Here is a 24,285-nt window from a genome sequence, read left to right as displayed (position 1 = left end):
TAGTACATCAAATGTACATATGAATTCAGTGCCATAGATAGAAATGTCAAAAGTATGAAGGCCTCATTAAGTCATTTGTATCTATGTATGTTACGACCTTTCTTGCGGATACATACGATGATAAAAGAGTGTTAATAGCACAAGATCATCAGTGGCGTGTATTTATGGTATGCAATCGAGGACGTTTGCGATTTCAAGAGGGGGGTATGTCACGAGGACGTGGCAGTTATTAACCATGTCACAGAGATGTGGCAACTGCTAACCTTGGTTGTTGGTTTCTTTCCAATGGGGTTTATTTTATTTGTTTAAGACCCTCTTTTTGAAGTAGCAAACGGTCGGACATTGTATGGCCAATGTGAACGGTAGATTCACCCGCAGACGGGAAGGGGTCGGCACTGGAATTCGTATGGTAAGAGGATGTCTAGGCTCAGAGCAAGATCATATAGGTCCCCCCGTCGCACTTAGCAAGTTGGTGGATACTAGGAAGTGAACTCAATTAAGGCGTAAAGTCAAGGTGGGACTACCAACCAAAAGTATCCGACAGTTGGGCCACATTGCATTTTTGGATGCGGTCCCAATGAGGATAGATGGTCAGAAGACCAGTGGGAGCCCAACGGAAGCATCTCCTAAAATTTAGGGAACTGCTATTTTGGGCCACGAAATGTGTTCGCGTCATTACCTTCGGTATGACTAGGGGAACACTTTACAACTCTGCCGCGAAGTCAACTGACGCACCAGTTGAGATATTTTTAGCAGGGAAAGCCCAAACTCGGAAACTGGGCGACGTGTCAGCTTGTGAGCGATTCTGCCACTCTGGGAGGCAAAAACGAGCTGCATATCAACAAAGGGGGCGCCATTTTCAGCCACAGGCGGATTGCAACAGGTACAGAAGCTATGGAATGCTTACCTTGCCCTCTATGCACAGTATGGTGACGGGAGTGATGCCCCGCACGCTACATACTGCTCTCTCTCTCCCCTACGTGCAGTTATGTGATGCCCCACAAGAGGGCTACTCATTTGACTGATGTACAGTTGTGTGGGTTCATGCTTTTGTGCTGAGGCAAGAGCCTCCTTGAGCAGGAACAGGGGTAGCTAACTGCTGCTCCAAAGCACGCACTGGTGAGGGTCATAACCTCACCGTACAGGTGCAAAATCAGCGCTGTGTATGCGCTGTAAATTCACTGTTTTTCAGCCATACGGACGCCAGGATCATTGGGAATCGTGCCCCATTGGCAAAGGACAGTTAGGGGACTGTTTGGGGCTGAAAACAGGGCAAAAACCAGTAAATACAGCGTGCTGAATTTACTGTTTTTGGACAGGAATCAGAGGGTATACGCCAGTGCAAGCGAGTTCCAGCAGGGGAATTGGTTTCGCGCAAGTTTTGGGGCTGTTATGCTGCCGAAATTTGGCCAAATCAAATGGTATCTAGGTGGATACACGTGAAGGATTCCCAGGACCTTACCTTGTAATTTACCCTCCTAAAGCATAAAGAAATACCGAAAGGGGCGCCAATTTTGGGGCCTACAGGTTGTCGGCGTCTGCTCGGAGCATTCTAGCTTCCGAGCCGTGTGTGAGTTGAAGTGTTAATTCCCATTACAGGTTCTCTTTGCAAAGTGCTCTGTGTGTGTGTATAAAGTAAAGAATTTCGGGTGAAAGCCAACGCCTACCGCCCTACGGGCCGGTTACATGATTGTATGGCCAATGTGAACGGTAGATTCACCCGCAGACGGGAAGGGGTCAGCACTGGAATTCGTATGGTAAGAGGATGTCTAGGCTCAGAGCAAGATCATATAGGTCCCCCCGTCGCACTTAGCAAGTTGGTGGATACTAGGAAGTGAACTCAATTAAGGCGTAAAGTCAAGGTGGGACTACCAACCAAAAGTATCCGACAGTTGGGCCACATTGCATTTTTGGATGCGGTCCCAATGAGGATAGATGGTCGTAAGACCAGTGGGAGCCCAACGGAAGCATCTCCTAAAATTTAGGGAACTGCTATTTTGGGCCACGAAATGTGTTCGCGTCATTACCTTCGGTATGACTAGGGGAACACTTTACAACTCTACCGCGAAGTCAACTGACGCACCAGTTGAGATATTTTTAGCAGGGAAAGCCCAAACTCGGAAACTGGGCGACGTGTCAGCTTGTGAGCAATTCTGCCACTCTGGGAGGCAAAAACGAGCTGCATATCAACAAAGGGGGCGCCATTTTCAGCCACAGGCGGATTGCAACAGGTACAGAAGCTATGGAATGCTTACCTTGCCCTCTATGCACAGTATGGTGACGGGAGTGATGCCCCGCACGCTACATACTGCTCTCTCTCTCCCCTACGTGCAGTTATGTGATGCCCCACAAGAGGGCTACTCATTTGATATCTGGCTTTCACCCAGACGACCCGGGTTCAAATCCCGGCAATGGAACCATGTAACCGGCCCGTAGGGCGGTAGGCGTTGGCTTTGACCCGAAATTCTTTACTTTATACACACAGACAGAGCACTTTGCAAAGAGAACCTGTAATGGGAATTAACACTTCAACTCACACACGGCTCGGAAGCTAGAATGCTCCGAGCAGACGCCGACAACCTGTAGGCCCCAAAATTGGCGCCCCTTTCGGTATTTCTTTATGCTTTAGGAGGGTAAATTACAAGGTAAGGTCCTCGGAATCCTTCACGTGTATCCACCTAGATACCATTTGATTTGGCCAAATTTCGGTAGCATAACAGCCCCAAAACTTGCGCGAAACCAATTCCCCTGCTGGAACTCGCTTGCACTGGCGTATACCCTCTGATTCCTGTCCAAAAACAGTAAATTCAGCACGCTGTATTTACTGGTTTTTGCCCTGTTTTCAGCCCCAAACAGTCCCCTAACTGTCCTTTGCCAATGGGGCACGATTCCCAATGATCCTGGCGTCCGTATGGCTGAAAAACAGTGAATTTACAGCGCATACACAGCGCTGATTTTGCACCTGTACGGTGAGGTTATGACCCTCACCAGTGCCTGCTTTGGAGCAGCAGTTAGCTACCCCTGTTCCTGCTCAAGGAGGCTCTTGCCTCAGCACAAAAGCATGAACCCACACAACTGTACATCAGTCAAATGAGTAGCCCTCTTGTGGGGCATCACATAACTGCACGTAGGGGAGAGAGAGAGCAGTATGTAGCGTGCGGGGCATCACTCCCGTCACCATACTGTGCATAGAGGGCAAGGTAAGCATTCCATAGCTTCTGTACCTGTTGCAATCCGCCTGTGGCTGAAAATGGCGCCCCCTTTGTTGATATGCAGCTCGTTTTTGCCTCCCAGAGTGGCAGAATCGCTCACAAGCTGACACGTCGCCCAGTTTCCGAGTTTGGGCTTTCCCTGCTAAAAATATCTCAACTGGTGCGTCAGTTGACTTCGCGGCAGAGTTGTAAAGTGTTCCCCTAGTCATACCGAAGGTAATGACGCGAACACATTTCGTGGCCCAAAATAGCAGTTCCCTAAATTTTAGGAGATGCTTCCGTTGGGCTCCCACTGGTCTTCTGACCATCTATCCTCATTGGGACCGCATCCAAAAATGCAATGTGGCCCAACTGTCGGATACTTTTGGTTGGTAGTCCCACCTTGACTTTACGCCTTAATTGAGTTCACTTCCTAGTATCCACCAACTTGCTAAGTGCGACGGGGGGGACCTATATGATCTTGCTCTGAGCCTAGACATCCTCTTACCATACGAATTCCAGTGCCGACCCCTTCCCGTCTGCGGGTGAATCTACCGTTCACATTGGCCATACAATGTCCGACCGTTTGCTACTTCAAAAAGAGGGTCTTAAACAAATAAAATAAACCCCATTGGAAAGAAACCAACAACCAAGGTTAGCAGTTGCCACATCTCTGTGACATGGTTAATAACTGCCACGTCCTCGTGACAGATATTCTCTCGAGTGATGTTCCAGACAGATCAGTTCCAGTTTCACTCTCAGTTCCGATGAAGTTCCTTCCTTCAGATACAATTTGCAGCTCATCATTCTATATGGTGGTTGGTGAAGTTCTCTGGTTCTTCGTCATTGGACATATAGTTCCTGAGTAGCCTCGGTTGTCCCTTTCCATGGGCTTCCGTAGCAGCTTGAAGTTTTTGGCATGTGGTATATGACGGGAGGTGCAGGTTTCCAACTCTTTCCTCGAGGGTGGAGTGCTTTAGAGTTGGGAAATGATCCGAATACCATTCTTTTATGCTTTTTACCCTCAGTTTTGATGCATTCTCTTGGAGCGGTCAACAGTAATACCTTCTGCAGATGTTGCTTATGTGACTTGTGTCGGTTGGCTTGAGGAGATTCTTGATAGAGTTGGATCTACTTTTAGTGGTGGACAACATTATACTTCCCCGACGTCTTTCAAGGGTAGCGGTTGGATGGTATACTGGCTAGGTACTATTCAACCACAGAATTCTGTAGCAGATATCCTCGTCCATGAACCCTCTCTTTACAGTTGCAGATTGCTCACTCCAACTCCTTGGACTCATTTCCCATCCACGATCTGAGAGGGGGTGTTAGAGTTCATCTTCCTGTCCAATGGTAGCTCCGGTATCTCCCAGGGGCAATTTAGGGAGGGGGTTGTTTTGTGGCTGTGCCCGGCCAATGTGAGGTAGGTCTCTCATATCGAGTCTTGTCTAGCCATGTTTAGCTCACGTTTTGGCTCAGTTCCATGGCCATTTGTGCTCCTGCAGGTTGGGAATATTATTGCCCAGCCTTGTGCTATTTTCCCCCCAGCTTCCCATAGCCATCTGATGCCCTGCACCATTTTCCCCCCTTTTTTAGGTCGTGAGTTGAGGGCTGGGTAGGGCAGCTTTTGGTTTGTCCTATATATGGACATGGGGGGGTCACTCCAGTTCACAGTAGTCGTGCCCAGAGGGGGGCTCCCTCCCTTGGGTGCCCCAGAGGGGCTTGGTGCAGAGGCAGAGGACCTAGCGTTTTTCCTCCAGTACAGCCAGCGTTTTTGGGTTGGATCGGCCCAGTGTTTTCTTGCTCAACAGATCAGCCCCAGCGTTTTTGGTGGGTAGTACATGCAGTGCTCGAAGATCATCTCTATGGTGCAGTATTACCTCAGGGCAGCCCTTCACAGGCTTTGTGCCCATGCAGTAGCCGATTTCCTCGACCAAGATCTAGATCCACATCTAGATCTAGCCAGGAGGATATGCACCAAATCTATGCTCTCAAAACATGTTGGGGGTGATGCACATGTCGAGACCGTGGTAGTGGTCTCGTGTGTAGAAGCAGTCGCAGTTGTGTGTGTCCTCGGGTCTATCCATTGGCCATGTCAGTTCTATGCCAGACCACCCTTGGTCACTTGTATGAGCAGATTGTTATCAGCATGGAGAGCCTTTCCCAGATCTCTCTCTCTCTCTCTCTCTCTCTCTCTCTCTCTCTCTCTCTCTCTCTCTCTCTCTCTCTCTCTCTCTCTCTCTCTCTCTCTCAGATGTCCTGTCTCTTTCTACCTCAGTGATCTCTTTTCTCCATAGATGTGCCCTGTTCATGTGTTTGGCATTGTAGGTATTCTAGATCGGAGTCGAGGTACCCACTAGATCACGAGCCAGTTCTTGTCTTCATTGCATCTTTTGTTGCCACCTTTGACAAGACGGTCTACGGTATGAAGCTACTGAACGACTACCTCATCACTCCCCCCGCAAATAACCTAAAAAGGTCCGGGCCATGAGTTCAGAAGACTGGTACAACCAAATGCTCCCTAGACCGTAGTCTGCGTTGTTTGGAGGTTCAAGCATACAACCGAATGCTCCCCGGACATCCCCTCTGCGTCGTTCTGAGGTCAAACAATATTAAAAAAGAGCATTTCTCACTGCTCCACCCGAGAGTCCATGCAGTGAAACCAGTATTGAAACCAAAGTCAAATAGTTCAAATCGGCACCAAGAGGAGATCAAAACAGATACCATCCATTTTAAACAAATTCCAAACAAGTTAGATTCTCAGACAAAATTCAAACTTAAAAAGCAATCTCAACATCAGCCAAGCTCAAAAGTTTACTTGCTTTTCGTTCTGAAACCTGCACCAGCAATTAGGGTTAGATTCCTTTCATAAGGTTGTAGCCGACCGCAACATGGTCCAAAGCTCTTTGATAGACAATGTTCTCATAGTAGTGATGATAGTCCCAAGACATGGCAATCACATTGGACCTCCAAGGTTATCAGCTCGAGAAGAGACACCTATTGCAAGGTGGACAAAAATTTCAAGTTGTATTCTGCTAGGGTGTTCGTGGCAAGCATTTTAGGATACCCCATTCTGCTAGAAGCTGCACTGCAAAAAAAGATATCTGAAGGCATATAACTTCGGCAAAAATTTTCTTGAAATTTTGCCAAGTTCTTGGAATGCACGTCTTGGTAGTTATAGACATCCACCACTGCATGGCACTGCCTCTGAGAAAAAGAGCAGTTTGAAAAAAATCCTCGATCCTTATCTTGCAAAGTGATCTTTATGGCCTATGTCCTATAAGACAACGCGATGAAGTAAGGGTGGGAGTGGAAAATAAGTCCGGGGTGAGGAGAGAGGATACTTTAATAAAATCCCTGTAAAACTTGGAAGCGCCATCTTGCTCGGTCTGCTCTTTGGTAGGACCGATATCCTTTAAGAAAAGCACACCTGAAGCTCTGATACCACTGTCCTGGCACGGGCACCACGTGCCAATGTAAAAGAACGGACTAAACACTTTTAGCACTTCAAATAACACTGAACTGAAAGAGAGAGAGTGCACGACACACGAGACGCAGAGTGGCAGAGTTCCACCCCAAGAGAGCACTGGCCCAAAACCTTCGGCGCCCCTTCGGTATTTCTTTATATTGCTTGAACTCTGCACAATGCCGGTACTCGTGTTGTACCTTCACTCAGAAGAGTGCCAGAGACTGAGCCCTCTGCGCATATTTAAAGGCCCTTGGTCTATGAAAAGCAATTACATGAAAATCATTAAACCCAAAAGCAACTAGTCCAAAAGCTAGCGCTAAAAATCAGCCAATGTGAATTAAGAAAATCCGTACAAATGCCATGTCAGCACAGCAATGTAAATTGCGGGATTCCGTATTGTTTTCCACGTCAACATGCCAATGTATTGTCTGCCACGTCATCAGCTACTACATTGTGTGTGTGTGTGGGTCCAACTTTATTTATTCTCTTTAGGTCAATTGGGCCCCATCGGACGAGGTCCCATAAGTTGGTGGGAACTTCTTATGATTCTTCTTCTCTTCTGTTGCTTCTTTACTTAGGGTTTAGGGCCCTCTACGGGGATCTGCAAGTTGGCTCCATTCTTTAGTGGCTTGACATGTCATCATTCCAGCTTCCTTTTCACAGAGAAGTGTTTGGACAACAGTAGATCTTCTTCAACACTTTTAAAGTAGGTTTCTATGGCTGTGTTTTCTTCAAGGAGATGGATTGGCAGACTTGTTGTGCCTTTTGCAAATAAATGTCTTTCTTGGAATTGTCGACAGAGCTACCTATTCGATGGAAAGCACATTGATGATTCGGTTGCACTTTTGTACCAGATTGTGGATTATGAATGACAGAGGGGGATTTCTTTTCTTCTTGAAGCAAAGGATGCTCTTTGATTTTCCCCTATCCATCTAAGGATCAAGTTTCACTTCCGACTTAGATGACTCTTGTTCATCTAGTATGCAATAGTTTCGATGCATGTTTCAGTGCTTGTGTTAGAGTTGGCCTTGATAGGCAGAGAGGGATACATTTACCTCCAGAATCACTTCTTGTTTGATCATCCGACTTCCTTGGATGAGTTTAGAGGTGGAGCATGTCCTTACCAACAATGACAACAGTTTGCGGAGGTTTTGTTGGGGTGTGGACTTCTCCTATCTCCATGTTCTCTCTTTCCTCAATGCTAGTATGGCCCTACAGATTCGGTCATTCCTTTTCCCTTTTGTGAGTTTGTCAGTACCAGTTTGTGGGATTATTGGCCGTTTTCTTGATGTTCGACAGCAAAATTTGTCGAGATCCCTTGGATGACAAGTTTGCACGTAGTGTCGAAAATTGGTGGGGACATCTAGTTTCTACTCCCACAATCAACAACATTTGGATGCTTCTTCCATACATCCCTTTCAAGAGCTCCAACCTTGGGGGCAATCCCTCATGTGCAGATCTGCCCATGGCTGGCAAGCATAGCAGGTTCGAAGTTGCTTCTCGTTTGCATTTCATCATTGTGTATGGTGGTTGGTGCAATTCGTCATTGGATATTTAGTTTCTCAATAGCCTCGATAGTCCCATTCTTTGGACTTCCTGTAGCAACTTGGAGATTCTGGCATGTTGTATGTGACCGGAGTTGTAGGTTTCCCACTCTTTCCTTGAGGGTGGTGGAGCAGTTTAGAGATGGAAAATGATCCGGATACCAATAGTTTATGCCTTTACCCTCAGTTTTGATGCACTCTCTTGGAGCGGTCAACAGCAATACCTTTTGCAGATGTTGGTTGTGGGGTTTGTGAGTCGGTTTGGGTTGAGGAGATTCGTGATACAGTTGGATTTACTGATAGCATTGTACTTCCTGGACGTCTTTCAAGGGTAGTGGTTGGATGATATATTGGCCAAGTACTATTCGACCTTCGAATTCTATAGCAAATATCCTCGTCCACAAAACCCTCTCTTTACAGTTGCAAATAGCTCACTCCAGCTTCTTGGTCCACCTTTCGTTCCAAGAGCTGAGAGGGAGTGTTAGAGTTCACGCATCTCTCTAGATTCGTCCAATCGGTTCCAGTTTCTCCCAGGGACGTGTTAGGGAGTGAGGGCTGTTTTGTGGCTGTAACCGGCCAGTGTGAGGTTGTTTTATCAAGTCCGGTTGTGTCTAGAACCCACTCGAAACATTTTAGTATGTAGGTCTTAATTTCTTTGTGCGAATATAAAACATGAGAATGATCACAATAGTAATGCAACATCGGCTACTATCTAGCTGTGGAAAGAACTGGCATCAACCAAAGAATCCGCAGCCAAACCTGTTGTGCCATGGAACAATCCCACAGACAGTGTCGCTGACTCTCCAAAGGATGACCACAAGCTGCACAGGTTGCCGAAAAGCCACTGTGTACTAGCCAACTCCTAAGCGTTGTAGCTCTGTAGCTCTATGTGCAACAAGCCACTAGAAAAGAGTGACTCTCCTCAGCTGTCTGGAGTCCCACAACCGCTCCAAGAAGCTTGTTAGGAACTCAGTTGTGAGACCCTCCTCCTGCCAATGAAGTGCTGCAGCAGGACGAGCCTCCCTCCGTGCTGCCAATATGTGGCACCCCAGTCGAACTGTGTACTGAAAGAATGCGGTCCCAAGTTCCAGAACCACTCTCCAGGGTCCCACTGCACTCGTGCAAGAGGACAACTCTCCCAAGCCCAGAGCCGCCAATGGCCTGTCTCAAGATCTGCAGGGTCAGGATCTAAGACACCCTGATGCCCAAAACTCATATCCTTAGAAAGCAACACTCTGCAGCTTGTGGAGCCTTTGAAGGGACTCAGTGAAGGCGGCCCTCTCCCTGAACCTCAGAGAACAAGTGTGGTACTTACTCCAAGCAGGCCCGAACTACTATGAGGACCTCCAATTGCGTGAAGGCCCCCATCCATCTCAGAGCTGCTGACTCCAGAGGGGTGAGCCACTCCGCTGGCAGGGCCTCTGTAATGTCCTGGCACATGCTTTGCACCCCTTGCATACCTCGTAGCTAGACGCTTTGTGTCTCCTCTGGCACACTTGAAAACTGTAGCCAGACACAAAGAGTGCGGGCAAGACCCTCTGCCATGGGACTGCAAGAAACATGAGGCCTCCTGCCAACCAGGTGGCCTCTCTGCGTGCTGACCAAGGGGTTCCAAACAAGGGGCTGTCTCAAGCGCTCTACTGTGCAAGTGGGCTGATGCTGCTCTAGGCCACTCCTCAACTGCTCCCAGGATCAAAGCATGCTCGAAGCAAATCGGTCTTCTAACCTCCTGCTCAAACCAGCTTTGCGCATCTCTATGAAAATCCACCTGATGAAAGGGCTCCAAGGGCCTCCTGCATGAGGCACCTGAGCGCGAAGTCGATGAAGCAACAGTTCCTTCTAGGGGTCCACCCTGGCAGCAGTTCTCTAACCACAAACTTCCCAAGAAGGGCTTTGCTTTGCTGTGTTGGGTCAATGATCCCCAGCCCTCCCTGAGAACACTGTAAGGTGATGATATGTAAAGCTAATTTGGCCCGGGCAAACTGAGTGTCGCGCCTTGACCAAAGGAAATGCCTGATCAGCCTCTCCAACTAGCTGATACAAGAGCTCGAGAAGATCCAGCAAGACGTGATGTACCACATAGTGGCCAACACCTGGTTTGCCAGTGCAACTCTGCCTACCAAAGAGAGCCGTGTCGAACTCCAATGCAGCAACTTCCTCCTAATGGATAGGAGGGAGGAGTTGTCTGCTGCTCAGGAGACAAGTCCAGACCAAATTGACAACCCAAGTATCGAACTGCGGTCCCTAGGGGAATCCAATCCATCTAAAACCCTCCCCTGGTGATCACTCAGGCGTAGGAGCACTGCCAACCCAAAAAGACACTATCTTTCTCCAGTTGATTAGTGCGCCTGATGCAGAGAAAAACACCTCTAGAGCCCTTACACCTGTGCAGGTTGGCCTCCTGGCCCTCCAAGTATAGTGCTGAGTTGTCGGCAAACACAGCATCCAGTAGCTTGTCTCCCGAATAGGGAGCTCTAAGCCACGCAGACCAACCTGCTGTGAAACCAAGAATCTGCTCATCGCCTTAGCATAGAACAGAAAGAGGAAGGGGGCAAGAGGGCAACCCTGTCTGACCAAGTAGGTGAGCATGAATCGGTTCCCTCTACCTTCTGCCAAAATCATGTGTGCACCTCTATAGAGAGCTGACACGCCTCTGATCCAAGCGTCAGAGAAGCCCATCCTGCGTAGAGTGCCCTCCAAGAATTCCCAGTCAACTCTATCGTAAGCCTTCTCAAAATTAAGAAGACGAATCACCAGATCCTCGCCTCGGAGGCGCGCGAGGACAGAGACCTCCCAAAAACTGAAGATGTTGTCAAGGATATTGCACTCCTTGACAAAACCTATCTAAGTCCCATGTATAATGCTCTCTAGAAGTGGCTAAATCCTCAAGCTCAAAGGCTTGTCTTGAATTTTGTAGGCTGAGTTGAGGATGGTGACGGGTCGCCACTGTCAAATCTCGTCCAAGGAGCCTCCCTCCTTGGGGATGAGGTAGATCAAACCCTCACTCATCTTGTCAGGCATCTATCTTGTGTGCAAGATGTATTGAAATGCACTGCGTAGATCTGAGCCAAGCAAGTCCCATTACTCCAAGAAAAAATTGGGAGTCAAAACATCCTCCCTTGGATAACTACCTCGGAGAAGTGCTCTAAGGGCCTCATGGAGCTCCTCTAGCTAAAGAGGGAGCTCGAGTCTCTAGCGCATCTCCTCAATCACAAGACAAGGCATCTGTGCCCAAACTTGCTCTCTGCATGCATCCTGACGCTCTGATTGAGGCTCAATTGTCCACAGGTCACGATAGAAGTCAGTAGCAACTGCACGCATATCCTCAAGCTCTGAAGAAATTGACCCATCGGCTAACATTGGTGTGCGCATGGCGAGGTCCCATCGTCTCAAAGCAAGTCCTAGTCACTTTGTCACCCACCTGGATCCACTGAGATGCATGTCTATGGAAAGCAAACTCATGGAGCCGCTCCTCTATGCTGGCCAGCTCCTTGCGGGCCTGCTGTAACTGCTCCTCCAACCAGGGACTGTCTGGGTGATGCTCCTGCATCCTCTGTAAGGAAACACCGCCTCGTCGGGGCCGCTTCTCCTTATAACCGGCCTGTACAACGAAGAGGGCGGTACTATTTCAATTACATGTTAACTTTACATAGAGCACCGAGAAGGAAAGAGAACATAGTTGCGTCCAACGACTAGAATGTCACTGCCACACGAGACCGACACCCTGTAGGCCCCAAAGACTGGCGCCCCTTTCGGTATTTCTTCATTAATTTAAGGTAGACGATCCGACCACTTAGTACAAGCTTTCACAAAGCTGTCCAAACCTGGTGAGGGTTGAAAACGCAAGTTTTCGACCTGATTTCGGCAACATAAGGGCACAAAAACCATGTAGGTCAAAAGTACCTGTCAAGGGCAGATTCCCTCGCTATCTGGAAACTTTCTGGTGAGCTGTCACAGAAATTCAGCGGGCTGTAATTCTCTGTTTTCACTGTCAGGTGCATAAAAGCCTGTACACGCATCCCAAGGCTCTCACGAGGCTCCCTTGGTGTTACCTTGTAGTTTAGGTGCGAAACCCTAAACCTGCAAAAAAACACAGCAGGCTGTAATTCCATGTTTCATATCGTTTTTAGCGGAGCGAACACGCCTACGCATGTCCCAAGTGCTCCCGCACGCAATGGGACAGTTCCCCTGTGAATTGGATGAGTTTTCACACGAGAAAACTCTCCAATAACTATCCGGTTCCTGTTCAGAAGGCTCTTGCCTTGGCAAACGCGTATAAACCCCCAGAACTGTACATATTCATCTGAGTAGCCCAACTAGTGGGGCATTACCATATATGCCAAAGGGGAGAGAGATGCACGAGAGCAAATCATCGCGCTACATGAGACAGAGGAGAAGGCAAGATTTCCATTAAAGCTATAGACCTGCACCCACTACTCACACACACACTCTAGGTCACTTATGAGTAGAAAATCAGTCCCCTCTCTCTCTTGGGCGCCTCCTCTTGCTGAGGTGTCTTGCAGACATCTCTCCTCCTGCCAAGTGTCCAGTGGGCCTCTTTGAGTTAATTCTCTAATTCCCACTAACTTATAAAGTTATAAGTGATTTCAAGATACAACTGCAATAGCTGAGGTGAATCAACCAATTCAGACTCTTCCATCCATTTGGCATCCAACGATGGATAGTTCTTGAACTTCACCAAATAGCGTCTTGCAACCTTTCCTCTAAACTTTCTTTCTTTATGTGCCAATATCTGTTCAGGAACAAGGATCTCATCCGATCCTTCCACTTCAAGTTGTTCCTCATCAAGCATATTCTCTGGCACATCACCAATAAAAGGTCTTAGAAGGCTAACATGAAAAGCATTATGTATTTTCCAGCCTTCTGGTAGCTTCAACATGTAAGCTACATCGCTGATCTTTTCCAAAATCTGAAAAGGACCATAATATCGCATACTGGGCTTAGGAAACAAACATTCCTTGCCTTTCTTTTTCCTTAACCTGGCCTTTTCAAAGCGCAAAAGCACCCAATCACCAAATGAAAATACAAGTTCACGACGGTGACGATCAGCAGCTTTCTTTTGCTTAGCCTGAGTCTTCTCAAGAGCAATCTTTATCTTCCTGTATGTTTCATCCATACCTTGCACATACTTGTTTGCCTCAAATATCTTGTCCTTAGTCTGCAAAATGGGCGGGACTTTCGTCCCTCCTTCCACTATCTCAAATGGTGCCTTACCTGTTCAAGTATGCGAAGTGTTATTGTAATCATATTCAACCAATGGGAGATGGTGTTCCCAAGTTGCCTTGTGCTCTGACACATAACATTTGAGCAAATCCAAGACAGTAGAATTTTCCTCTTCTAACTGCCCATCAGCTTGAGGATGAAACGAAGAAGAGAACTTTAGTGTAGTGCCCATGTTCTCAAACAATGCCTTCCAGAAAAGACTCGTCATAAGTGGATCCCTGTCACAGTGACAATTGACTGAGGCATCCCGTGATATTTAAAGATATTGCTCATGAATATCTTGACCATGTGTTCTGGCTTTATCTTCTTTCTCACAAGAATGAAATGGGCCTGCTTACTGAACCTACAAATGGGCCTGCTTACTGAACCTACAAATTGTAGTCCAAATCCTATCATTGCCTGTTTGCGTCCTTGGAAGATCAAAGATAAAGTCCATCACTATGCTTTCCCATGGCCTATCAGGGATCAGCAATGGTTGCAACAATCCCGGTTGCTTTTGTCTGTCAAATTTGACTTTTTGGCAAACTAAGCATGATCTTACAAATGTGTCAACATCTTGACGCAAAGCTAGCCGGTAGAAGAATGCCTCAACCCCTTTCACTGTTGCATCAATTCCACGATGCCCAGCATAAGGTGGAGTGTGACTTTCCATCAAAATCTTTGGCCGTAACTATTTAGTAAAGCATAACTTTCCATGCATCATGAGAAACTCATTCTTAAGCGTATAGTGCTCATGATGTTGCCCATCAACAAGCTGGTCATAAATCCTTGCAAAATCTGAATCTTCAGCATATTGTGTCTTCATTTCGTCTAGTTCACAATGGTACGGAATTGACACTGGTGAGATTTGGGGCTTTCGTGACAACGCATCAGCCACCACGTTCTTTTTCCCTTGCACATGCACAATCTGAAAATGGAACATTGACAAGATGTTTGCCCATCGCATGTGTTTCTCAGACAACTTTGTTTGTGTGAGAAAATATCGCAAGGTTTGATGATTTGTTTGGACAACAAAATCAGCTCCCAGCAGATAGTGTTTCCAACTAGTGAGAGCATGAATTATTGCCAACAATTATTTCTCATAGACTTGTAAGTTTCTTTCAGTCTTCAAAAGAATTCTACTCTCATATGCAACCACTCGACCATTCTGCATTAGAGTTGCACCCAGACTATGGCCACATGCATCACACTAAACCACAAAAGGTTTTGAAACATCTGGCAAAATGATTACCGTATTTGGAGTCAACTTCTCTTTTAAGTGTTTGAAGGCTAAAATTTCCTTGGCTGTCCACTTGAAAGTAACTCCTTTTCCTTGCAGTGCATGGAGTGGAGAAGCAATCTCAGCAAAATTTCGGATGAACCTACTGTAGTAGGAAAATAAGCCTAGAAAGCTTCAAATGTCACATACGGACTTCAAGTCTGGCCATGGCCTAATTGCTTCCACTTTGGCGGGATCCATGCGTACCCCATCCTTTGAAACAATGTGCCCAAGAAAGTGAATCTCTTTCAAAAAGAACTCACTTTTCTTAGCATTAATGAGTAGCCCATTCTTACATAACTCATTGAAAATTGCGGTCAAGTGATCCCTATGCTCCTCTTCAGACTTTGAGTAGACAATTATGTCATCAAAGAAGGTACCCACGAAGTTTCTACGTGGTGTAAAAATTATGTCCATTATTCTATTAAACGTGGCAGGAGCATTTGTGAGACCAAATGGCATGACAAGAAACTCATAGAGACCAAATGTTGTCCTGAACGCAGCCTTATGGACATCTTCTGGCCTAATGCGTATCTAATGGTAGCCACTCTTTAGGTCTATCCTTGTGAATAATGACGCTCCCTCAAGCCGATCAAGAATGTCATCTATCCTCGGTATGGGGAACCTCTTCTTGATGGTATTCTTATTCAAGGCACGATAGTCAATGCATGCGCCATGAACCATCCTTCTTCTGCACTAAGAGTACAGGCAAATAAAAAGGGGATGAACTGGGCTGAATCAGCCCCTTCTCTAAAAGCTCGTTGACCTGACTCATAATCTCTTTCTGCTGGGCTGCACTAACCCTGTATGGCGGTCTATTCGGTGGACTAGAACCTGGCACAAGATCTATGGTATGATCCTCAAGTCTCTCAGGAGGTAACTTCCCGATGAAATAGCAGAAGCAAAAACAATTGGAACAGACTCGCCTTTAAGCTTTACATCAAGGACATGAGTCTTTCCTCTATGTACAGGGGTAATATTTTTGTTGTAAGTATCCACCATAGCATGCAACTTGTAACACCATGGGATACCCAGTAACACATCACAACCCTCGAGTGGCATAATATGAAATTCGTCCGCATCCACATAGCTCTGAATGTGCAGACGAAGCTTCCCCAAAATGGGAGTAACAGGCTCTGAATGACCTGGGCACGCCAAACCTGTCTCACCTGTCATACCCATCTCCTCTGCACGAATGCCCAATTTTGATGCCAATTCTGGTGGTATGAAATTTGCACGGGCTCCTGGATCAAAGAAAACCAACACTGTCTGGTCTCTAACTTTGCCCCAAGCTCTGCACAATTCTGTGGCATCTATGTTTGGCTGGTCTCCAACCAAATCTGGGACAAGTCCTGCACTCGGCTTTGGCTTCTTCCCTTTATGGTCTGACTTGTCATCCTTAACCTGTGACTTCTACTGTGGGCATTCATTTGCAAAATGTCCTTCCTATTCACAAATGTAGCATTTCTTGGCCTCTCTAAGAGCTTTCCTTTCTTCAAAGGTTTTGCCAAAAAACGCCTTTTTTGTCCTTGTCCTCGTCCCAAAGAAGATTTAGATTGCTTCTTGGACGTATCAGCTTCTTCAGTGGAGGGCTTCTTTGTGGGAGGCTCAGAAGGCTTTGCTGCAACATTGCCCTTGGCTGAAAACTGTTTGCCCTGGGACCCTTTCTTGTGGCTATTAAATCCATCGGGATCTCCGTTCGACAGATTGCTGGCCACTCTTGCATTCTCAATCAACTAAAATATATTCATGACAGTAGTCTTTGTGACGTAGTCCCTGATCTTCTTGGGCAATCCGCAACAGTACTTCTCAATCTGTTCTGACAATGGCACAAACCTGTAAGAGGTGACTGGCAACAGTGCGGCCCAAAACTGTTTATTGTACTCTTCCAGATTCGCACACTGTTTAGCATTCAACTCGTGCCGTTCTGTCATCACATCGACTTCAAAAGTGTTTGTCAGCCATGCAGGCGTAAAAAGCTGTTTGAATTGGACCCACGTTGTTGGGGCTTGACCCTGGTTCAACAATGCAGTCCACCATTGAAGCGCATTCCCTTTCAAGAAAGTGGCAGCCTTGCGTATCTTTGAAGATTCCGTGAAGTTGCCTCCAGCATAAGCTGCATAGAACTACTGTATGAAGGTCAAAGCCTTCAATTGGTTCTCAGTTCCTCTGAAAGTTTCAAACTTCACTTCCTGCCCACCTTCCTTGTAATCCTTAGGTTGACTCAAAGGAGCCATATTATCATAAACAGGTGTCTATAACAGTGGTGCTCCATGATTGTTCATTCCAGCACTTGCATCAACTGTTTTACCTGTCGTATCTGCATTTTGTACGTATGGCTGTGAAAAACCAGCCATACCAAATTGTGTTCCAGGCACTCGAAACTGGCCATAAGCACCCTGAAAACGTGGTTGGACACCCATGTTCGTGTACATAGGGTTACCCATGCCTGTTTGCATTGTCCCGAACACATTCCCTGGCATATAACCTGTGGAAGGTCCAGCCATAGCTTGAAACACTGAACGAGTAAAATAACCAAGATAAGTATTAGGTAATGGAAGGGTCTCACACATAGCCTGTTCATTGGTCCCTTGACCATTCACAAACGGTTCCTATCCAGCTAAAGCAAGTTGCTTTGGATCATTGGACACCGCTAATTGCTCAACCACATGGGATTTTCCTCAAGCATCATGAGTCCTCTGAGCATTGGAAATCTCCTTTTCCTGCAACGGCTCAGTCATGCCCTGTGTAGGAGGCTGAAAACCCTGTAAGAACTTCCGCATCCTTGGGTTGTTAGCCAACTGTTGAAACATGTCCATGCAGCAACGCAGTTGAGCTCTAAACAACCAGTCCTCTTCTTAAAGAGTTGAAGGAATTTTCTCTGTGCCATGTGAGGAAGATCCCTCTACAGGTACTTGGTCTCTCTTCTCTGCCATAACGACAAGCTCTATGTTGCTTTCACCCACAACAATCTACGCTGCACTTTTTTAAGAAAAAGTGACTATGCCGGTAATGGAACCATATAACCGGCCTATACAACATAGAGGGCGGTACTATTTTTCAATTACCTGTTAACTTTACACAGAGCACTGAGAAGGAAAGAGAACATAGTTGTGTCCAGCGACTAGAATGTCATTGTGCACACGAGACCAACACCCTGTAGGCCCCAAAGACTGGCACACCTTTCGGTATTTCTTTATTAATTTAAGGTAGACGATCCGATCACTTAGTACAAGCTTTCACAAAGCAATCCAAACCTGGCGAGGGCTGAAAACGTAGGTTTTCGACCTGATTTCGGTAGCATAATGGCGTAAAAACCCCTGTAGGTCAAAAGTACTTGTCTAGGGCGGATTCCCTCACTATCTGGAAGCTTTTTGGTGAGCTATCACAGAAATTCAGCGGGGCGAACACGCCTACGCATGTCCCAAGGGCTCCCGTACGCAATGGGACAGTTCCCCTGAGAATTGGACGAGTTTTCACACAAGAAAACTCTCCAATCTCGCAATCTTTTGCGATGGAACTATGCGTACCTGTGGGGGATTAGTAATTAGCTGATCCGGTTCCTATTCAGAAGGCTCTTGCCTCAGCAAACGTGCATAAACCCCCAGAACTGTACATATTCATCTAAGTAGCCCAACTAGTGGGGCATTACCATATGTGCCAACGGGGAGAGAGAGATGCACGAGAGCAAATCATCGCGCTACATGAGACAGAGGAGAAGGCAAGCATTCCATTAAAGCTGTAGACCTGCACCCATGACTCACACACACTCTAGGTCACTTATGAGTAAAAGATCAGCCCCCTCTCTCTCTTGGGCACCTCCTCTTGCTGAGGTGTCCTGGAGGCAGCTCTCCTCCTGCCAAGTGTCCAGTATGCCCCTTTGAGTTAATTCTCTAGTTCCCACTGACTTATAAAGTTATAAGTGACTTTCCGAGTGGCCCATACTTCATTTGGCGCGCACAGGCTTCCATACTCATCAGAATTCAATGCTAACAGGCCCGACCCTGACCGACCCAGAATCTCGATGTGAGAAACCTATTCGGCCGTAGCCATCGGCCGCAGCCGTTTCACACTGGCCATGCAATGTTAACTTGCACCTTTTCAAGGGTTTCGCAAAAAACAAGGTAAAATAAAAATAAATAAAAATATCTAGTACTTATTTACAAAAGGCAATAGGAAAAATACACCTCCTGGTGACACTCCTCCTCCCACATTGCAACCAAGCGAACAGCAAACTCCTGGAGGAAGAAGCGGCTAAGCTCAACGAGTCCAAAGGCCACTCTGTTAGTAGAGGAGTCCTGCGTGTCCAAGCCCTCTGTCCAAAATGCCACCACTGGGCTCTCTAAGCTCTTAGTCTAGCAAGATCCTCTCAAGGATGCGTAGCATCATGCTCTCCCTCCTCTGTCTGTCCGTCACAGTGAGGATCACTGGTGCATGGTCTGAGAAAGATGTCCCAGACAGAATGCAAACAGATCTACCCATGTCACAGATGCGGTCACACCGTCACTGGCGTAGAAGAGATCTATCCGAGATAGATTCACTCCTCCTACTCTGCGGTCCGAGCGAGAAAAGGCCAAGTTGTCTGGGGGCCTCACAAAGCCTAAATGCTGCCAAACATCGGAAACCCTCAAGGTCATACATAGACTCTCCCAAGCTGCGAACTCAGCCCAGTGCACAGGAGCATGGCTACCTCCAATCTTGTCAGAGGCTTCCTCCAGCATGTTGAAGTCACCCCCAATGCACCATTGCTTTGCGTGCGGCAGATGTTAAGAGTTACACCACCGTTGCTTCGCCATTTTGTACAGCTAGTGATTGTCCCCGGGTTGGCCACCCATCGCACATTGTGTAGATTGCACGGGCGAACACTTTTAGCACGTGTCCGGCCGGTCATTTTCTGAGCCTAGCTGGGTACATACATTTTCAGCCATTTTTGGGTTTTTATGTTTTTTGCACCAATTACACATTTTGCCCTACCTCAACCTACGATTCTATAAATAGAATGCTTAGGGTCTTGTAGTCATTCAAATTGTGCATTGAGAGCAATTTGCAGAGAACTTGTGTTTCTCTCTCTCTCTCTCTCTCTCTCTCTCTCTCTCTCTCTCTCTCTCTCTCTCTCTCTCTCCAGCGTTTTCGGCGCACGTGGCTCACACCCTTTCCGCTGCTCACTCTCACATGGTATCAATCGCCAAGCATTGAGGAGAATCTGCATCGATATCTTCCCCAAGGCCTAGCACTAGCAGATCTGCACCATTCCATCGCAAAGAAACTGTAGATCTCACCTAGCGTTTTTTGGACCCCTTGCGTTTTTTTGCAAAACAGTTACAGCAGCAGTCCCAGAAGGGGGCCACTACGTCTTCGGTGACTACGGCCACTTCCACTTCTGCGCCTATGTCGGCATTTGCCAATGCAACATCCAACAATTATGCCCTCACCCTGTTTATTGAGGACAAGAAGTTGGATTTATACAACTATTTTGTGTGGAGGACACGAGTCCGAACAATCATTGCCTACAATCGACTCTGGGAATGGTTGAATGATTTCACCCATTCGGCTACACAGCGCCTTCCCTTCCCACCGCTACTCATGCCTAGATCGACGAGTGGGTGGATCCGGACATAGGAGTCTTCATCTTTCTTATGATGAACCTCTCGGACTGCATCACGAAGGAAGTTTCCAAAGAGGAGCATGCACATCCATTGTGGAGACGGATTCTTGACAAGTTTGAGGAGATCTCATTTTCGAGGCAAATCACACTTGAACAGGAGTTGTACAACCTCCAATTCAAGGATTTCAACTCACTCGATGGGTTGGCCCGCCGCATGCGGGAACTCTGGGACGACCTTGTCTCTGTCGGAGGCGACATCACCTCGGTACGCATGGCTGACCTCTTACAATTCAAGCTTCCCCCACGCTTTGATCCCTATTTTCAGAGTTTGCTCAAATTTGGACGTACCTTTTTTCCAACTTGGGATGAGATTCTCCCTTCCCTCAGACAGATCGAGGGGCACTCCGCATTCCGAGCCGGAGGTGTTGTTGATGCAGAAGGAGCTTTGATAGCTAAAGGAGGTAACAAGAAAGGTAAAGGTAAGAAGAAGAAGAAGAACAAGGACATCGAATGTTACCACTATCACAAGAAAGGGCACAAAGAATCAGAATGCAAAAGAAGAAGCGAGACAAGACCAACAGGGAGAAACAGACAGCATCGACTGCAGTTGTAGCCTCACGAGACGGGGACCGCTCGTGTCGCGACAATGGACCATGCTCTTGCTACACCGCAATCAGGTACTTGGGTTGTTGATAGTGGAGCCACCACACACATGACTCCCCAACATTCTTGGTTTAGCTCTCTCAGGGAGCCTCATGGGCAGCATGTGGAAGGGGTAGTGGGAGGAGGGGGGGCTGGAGCGAGGGGGATGGAGCAAGGGAGCACGAATGGGGGCTAGAGCGAGGGGGCAACGGGCGGGGCTAGAGCGAGGGAGGCGGCGCAGGGGCAGGGGCTGGACAGCAACAACGAGTGCCTGTTTATTTCTCTTATGAAATCCAATTTATTAATACAAATTGTTAGATCCAACATGCCAACAGATAGACAAGAAATACACACAACTGCGATTGCTACTGACACTGCTACCTCCTCCTGCCCACAAGACCACTGACATAGTCTCCACATGGGTACATCTCCAACATGCTCTGAGAGCATAGATCTGGTGTACCTCCTCCTAGCTAGATCTAAGTCTGGATCTAGACCTCGGATGAGAAACCCTACCGCTGCATGATCACAAGGCTTGTGGCTCTCCTGCTGAGCAAAAACGCAAGTCCCCTTGGGGCACCCAAGGAAGGGTGCCCCCCTCTGGGCTCTATTGCTATGCTGTTAGAGGTGACCCCCCCTGCACATATATAGGCCTAATCCGCCCGACCCAGCCCAATACCTCGACGACCTTGAAAATGCTTCATAAATAGGGAAAATACAAAAAGTAGAGACCGCTAGCCTATGGGGTCCCGGGGAAAGTAGGAAAAAATGCCTAAGGGGTACATGAGCCATGTGGCCTAAACCCAAGGCTAAACATGGCTAAACACAACCCGACATGAGAAAACCCAAGGCTAAACATGGCTAAAGGTGAAATCTTACCTAACAGTGTACTACCATGAGCATGAGTGGACCTAGCTTTTGCTTTCTCGTCTTTTGCTTCCTTCTCCTTTACTTTAGTTCGAACGTCTAGATTTGAAAATGAAACCAATCAGAAAATCAAATTATTGAAGAGAGTCTATTAAATATGGTATGTCGTACCATATCGATGACCTCGTGTCAAAGGTGATGACGCCTTGGGTGGAGCGCTGGGGTAGGATGCCTCCTGCAATGCCTCCCGCAAAATATAATAAAAGCATCTATATAGTGTCAGCTGCAAGCCACTATGCACAACAGGATCACTAATTTGTAATTCTCTAAATCCTACCGCCTTTATAAAAGATGTTTCCTTGTAAGTAGATATGAACCCAAACTTTGTGTTTTGTGGTAACATGTATCCATGTGCTTGCTCTATGGCTCCATCGTTCGTGCGGTGTGATCCATATCCATGACATAAATTATGCGCATTCATCGAAGGGAAAGTCACTTCAATCTTCACTTCTCCGACTACAAGGTGCTTTTGAATTGTGGATGAATACATAAATGCACACCAATGTCATACTGTTCGGTTACGCCTGTAAAATCCCTCCAAAATGCTACCAATTGCTCTAGTTAGCTTGCATAATCCTTGCTAATGGCACGCACATTCTCTCCACAGCTTGTCCCACGTAGGTGAGAAAAAAGCAGTGTACAGAAAATTCTGAACCTACACCAGTCCACAGTGACACCAATCTTAAGAATATAGCTTTGTTTACCAAACAATTAGTGACGATTTATGGAAGAAGAAAAAATTGTGAACTTGCAATTAAATTCTGAGCTTACACCAGTCCACAGTGACACCAATCTTAAGAATGTAGCTTTGTTTACCTAACAATTAGTGACGATTTATGGAAGACAAAAAAAATGTGAACCTGCAATTAGTGTGGTAGCTGGTCTAGTAGGAAAAGGATTTGGATAATTCAAAGCAATGCCATTGACTGGTACTTGCAACACGCTTTGCGAAAAATCTTGCCATGGTGCCAATGAAGTAGGAGGAAACTGCTAACGGAATTCGTGGGCACAACGTAATCCGGTGGAACTCCATTAAAAAGTCGTCCAGAGTTATAAAGCCGGCCATCGTATGTAAGAGAGGGAGAGAGTAGACTCACAGTGTCCGCGAGTCCTCCATTTCACCAAAACTAAGAGTGATTACACACTAAATGGAGGGTTCAGAAATCCAGGATGGAGAAATGGTTACACATCAAAACGAAAATAGGGCACCCATATCAGGTTAAAACTCTCTTCTTCCTCTCGCTCTCCCTCTCCCTCTCTCTCTCTCTCTCTCTCTCGTTATGTATGTTTTGTTGGTCCCATAGGTCATGTTTGACCTATAAGGACGATAATGAAAAATCTCTCTCTCTCTCTCTCTCTCTCTCTCTCTCTCTCTCTCTCTCTCTCTCTCTCTCTCTGAGCAGCCGGCAGGTTTACGTGCATTGCAATTCTCCAAGTTTGCCATCCAAATCAACGTCGAAGTTGTGACATATCTTCTATCAACAATGCTTGTTATGGGATGTTGTCAATGCCCACCTGAAAACCAAGTAAAGCATGATTTAACTCTCCAAGCAGGAATGACAATGCACCATTGGCACAACAAAACACTAAGAGAGCCTGATGCATAACATCTAAAAACACCAAGCATGTATTTCAACATCAACAAAGTATCACCATCAAACTCCTGTTTAATGAGAACGGATGCACAAGGAACACGTATGACCAACTTCTCTAAAAATTAACTCTAAACAGTAGCAAAAGTCATAGACAATGTCAGCATAGGGTCTACTAGCCTCTCAATAGACGAGTCATAAAAGCACAATTTGAGCTTTGATTGATCCTCAATCATCATACATCATCGCCATAATGCCCGAGGCTAGCCCAAATAAGTGTCAATATAAATCAGACCTAGTTGATCCAAAAAAGCATCGATCATCTCCTCATTAATCAATGTCTCTACATCACTCAAAATCATCATCAAGTTCCACATCACTCTTCATATCCTCGTTGCTCATCTCCTAGCTGTAACTAAATGCCTAATGGCCTTAGCCATAGATCATATCCATATCTTTGAGCACAATATCCTAGTCAAATCCATAACCATGTGGTAGAACACCCTCCACATGCAAATCATATATGCAAATGTGTATGCACCTACTCGCTTGCATATCGCCAATTATTGTGAGGAGGCCAATGACAAGACCTACAGACTCATGATGAGTTTGACAATGATTCCATGAGTGATGAGGAGACAGAGGGTGATGAGGAGATCGTATTGCTTGCGGATGAGATTATTCGTTCCAAGGCAATCGCTTTTCAAAATGTGTATCATATCACATGAGTTAACCGAAGAGGATTATTAGTTTTTCCAAAAATGTAAATGTAGTGTGAATATTTAGGTATTATTAGTAACCTCTTGAACACAG

The 24,285-nt window shown here is 46.5% G+C and overlaps 1 protein-coding gene across 1 annotated transcript in view; it reads right to left on the bottom strand.

Annotated features, from left to right (window-relative positions):
- LOC147434512 (uncharacterized) overlaps window positions 1-23,151 on the bottom strand; it is an 89,655-nt gene extending 66,504 nt beyond the window's left edge. Inside the window, exons 1-3 of the mRNA XM_086489966.1 lie at window positions 22,741-23,151; window positions 21,992-22,535; window positions 21,833-21,919 (exon numbers count right to left, since the gene is read on the bottom strand). Coding sequence (XP_086346092.1) covers window positions 21,833-21,919; window positions 21,992-22,370 — 466 coding nt within the window. The 5' untranslated portion in view covers window positions 22,371-22,535; window positions 22,741-23,151. The remainder of the gene's footprint in view (window positions 1-21,832; window positions 21,920-21,991; window positions 22,536-22,740) is intronic.
- Between the last annotated feature and the right edge of the window lie 1,134 nt (window positions 23,152-24,285).

The sequence above is a fragment of the Adiantum capillus-veneris genome, chromosome 19 (assembly GCF_014529385.1).
Source record: "Adiantum capillus-veneris isolate H3 chromosome 19, ASM1452938v2, whole genome shotgun sequence".
In the NCBI taxonomy this organism is placed as follows: Eukaryota; Viridiplantae; Streptophyta; class Polypodiopsida; order Polypodiales; family Pteridaceae; genus Adiantum; species Adiantum capillus-veneris.
Note: the sequence above shows the minus strand (reverse complement) of the source record. Positions and strands in the feature narration are given on the sequence as shown.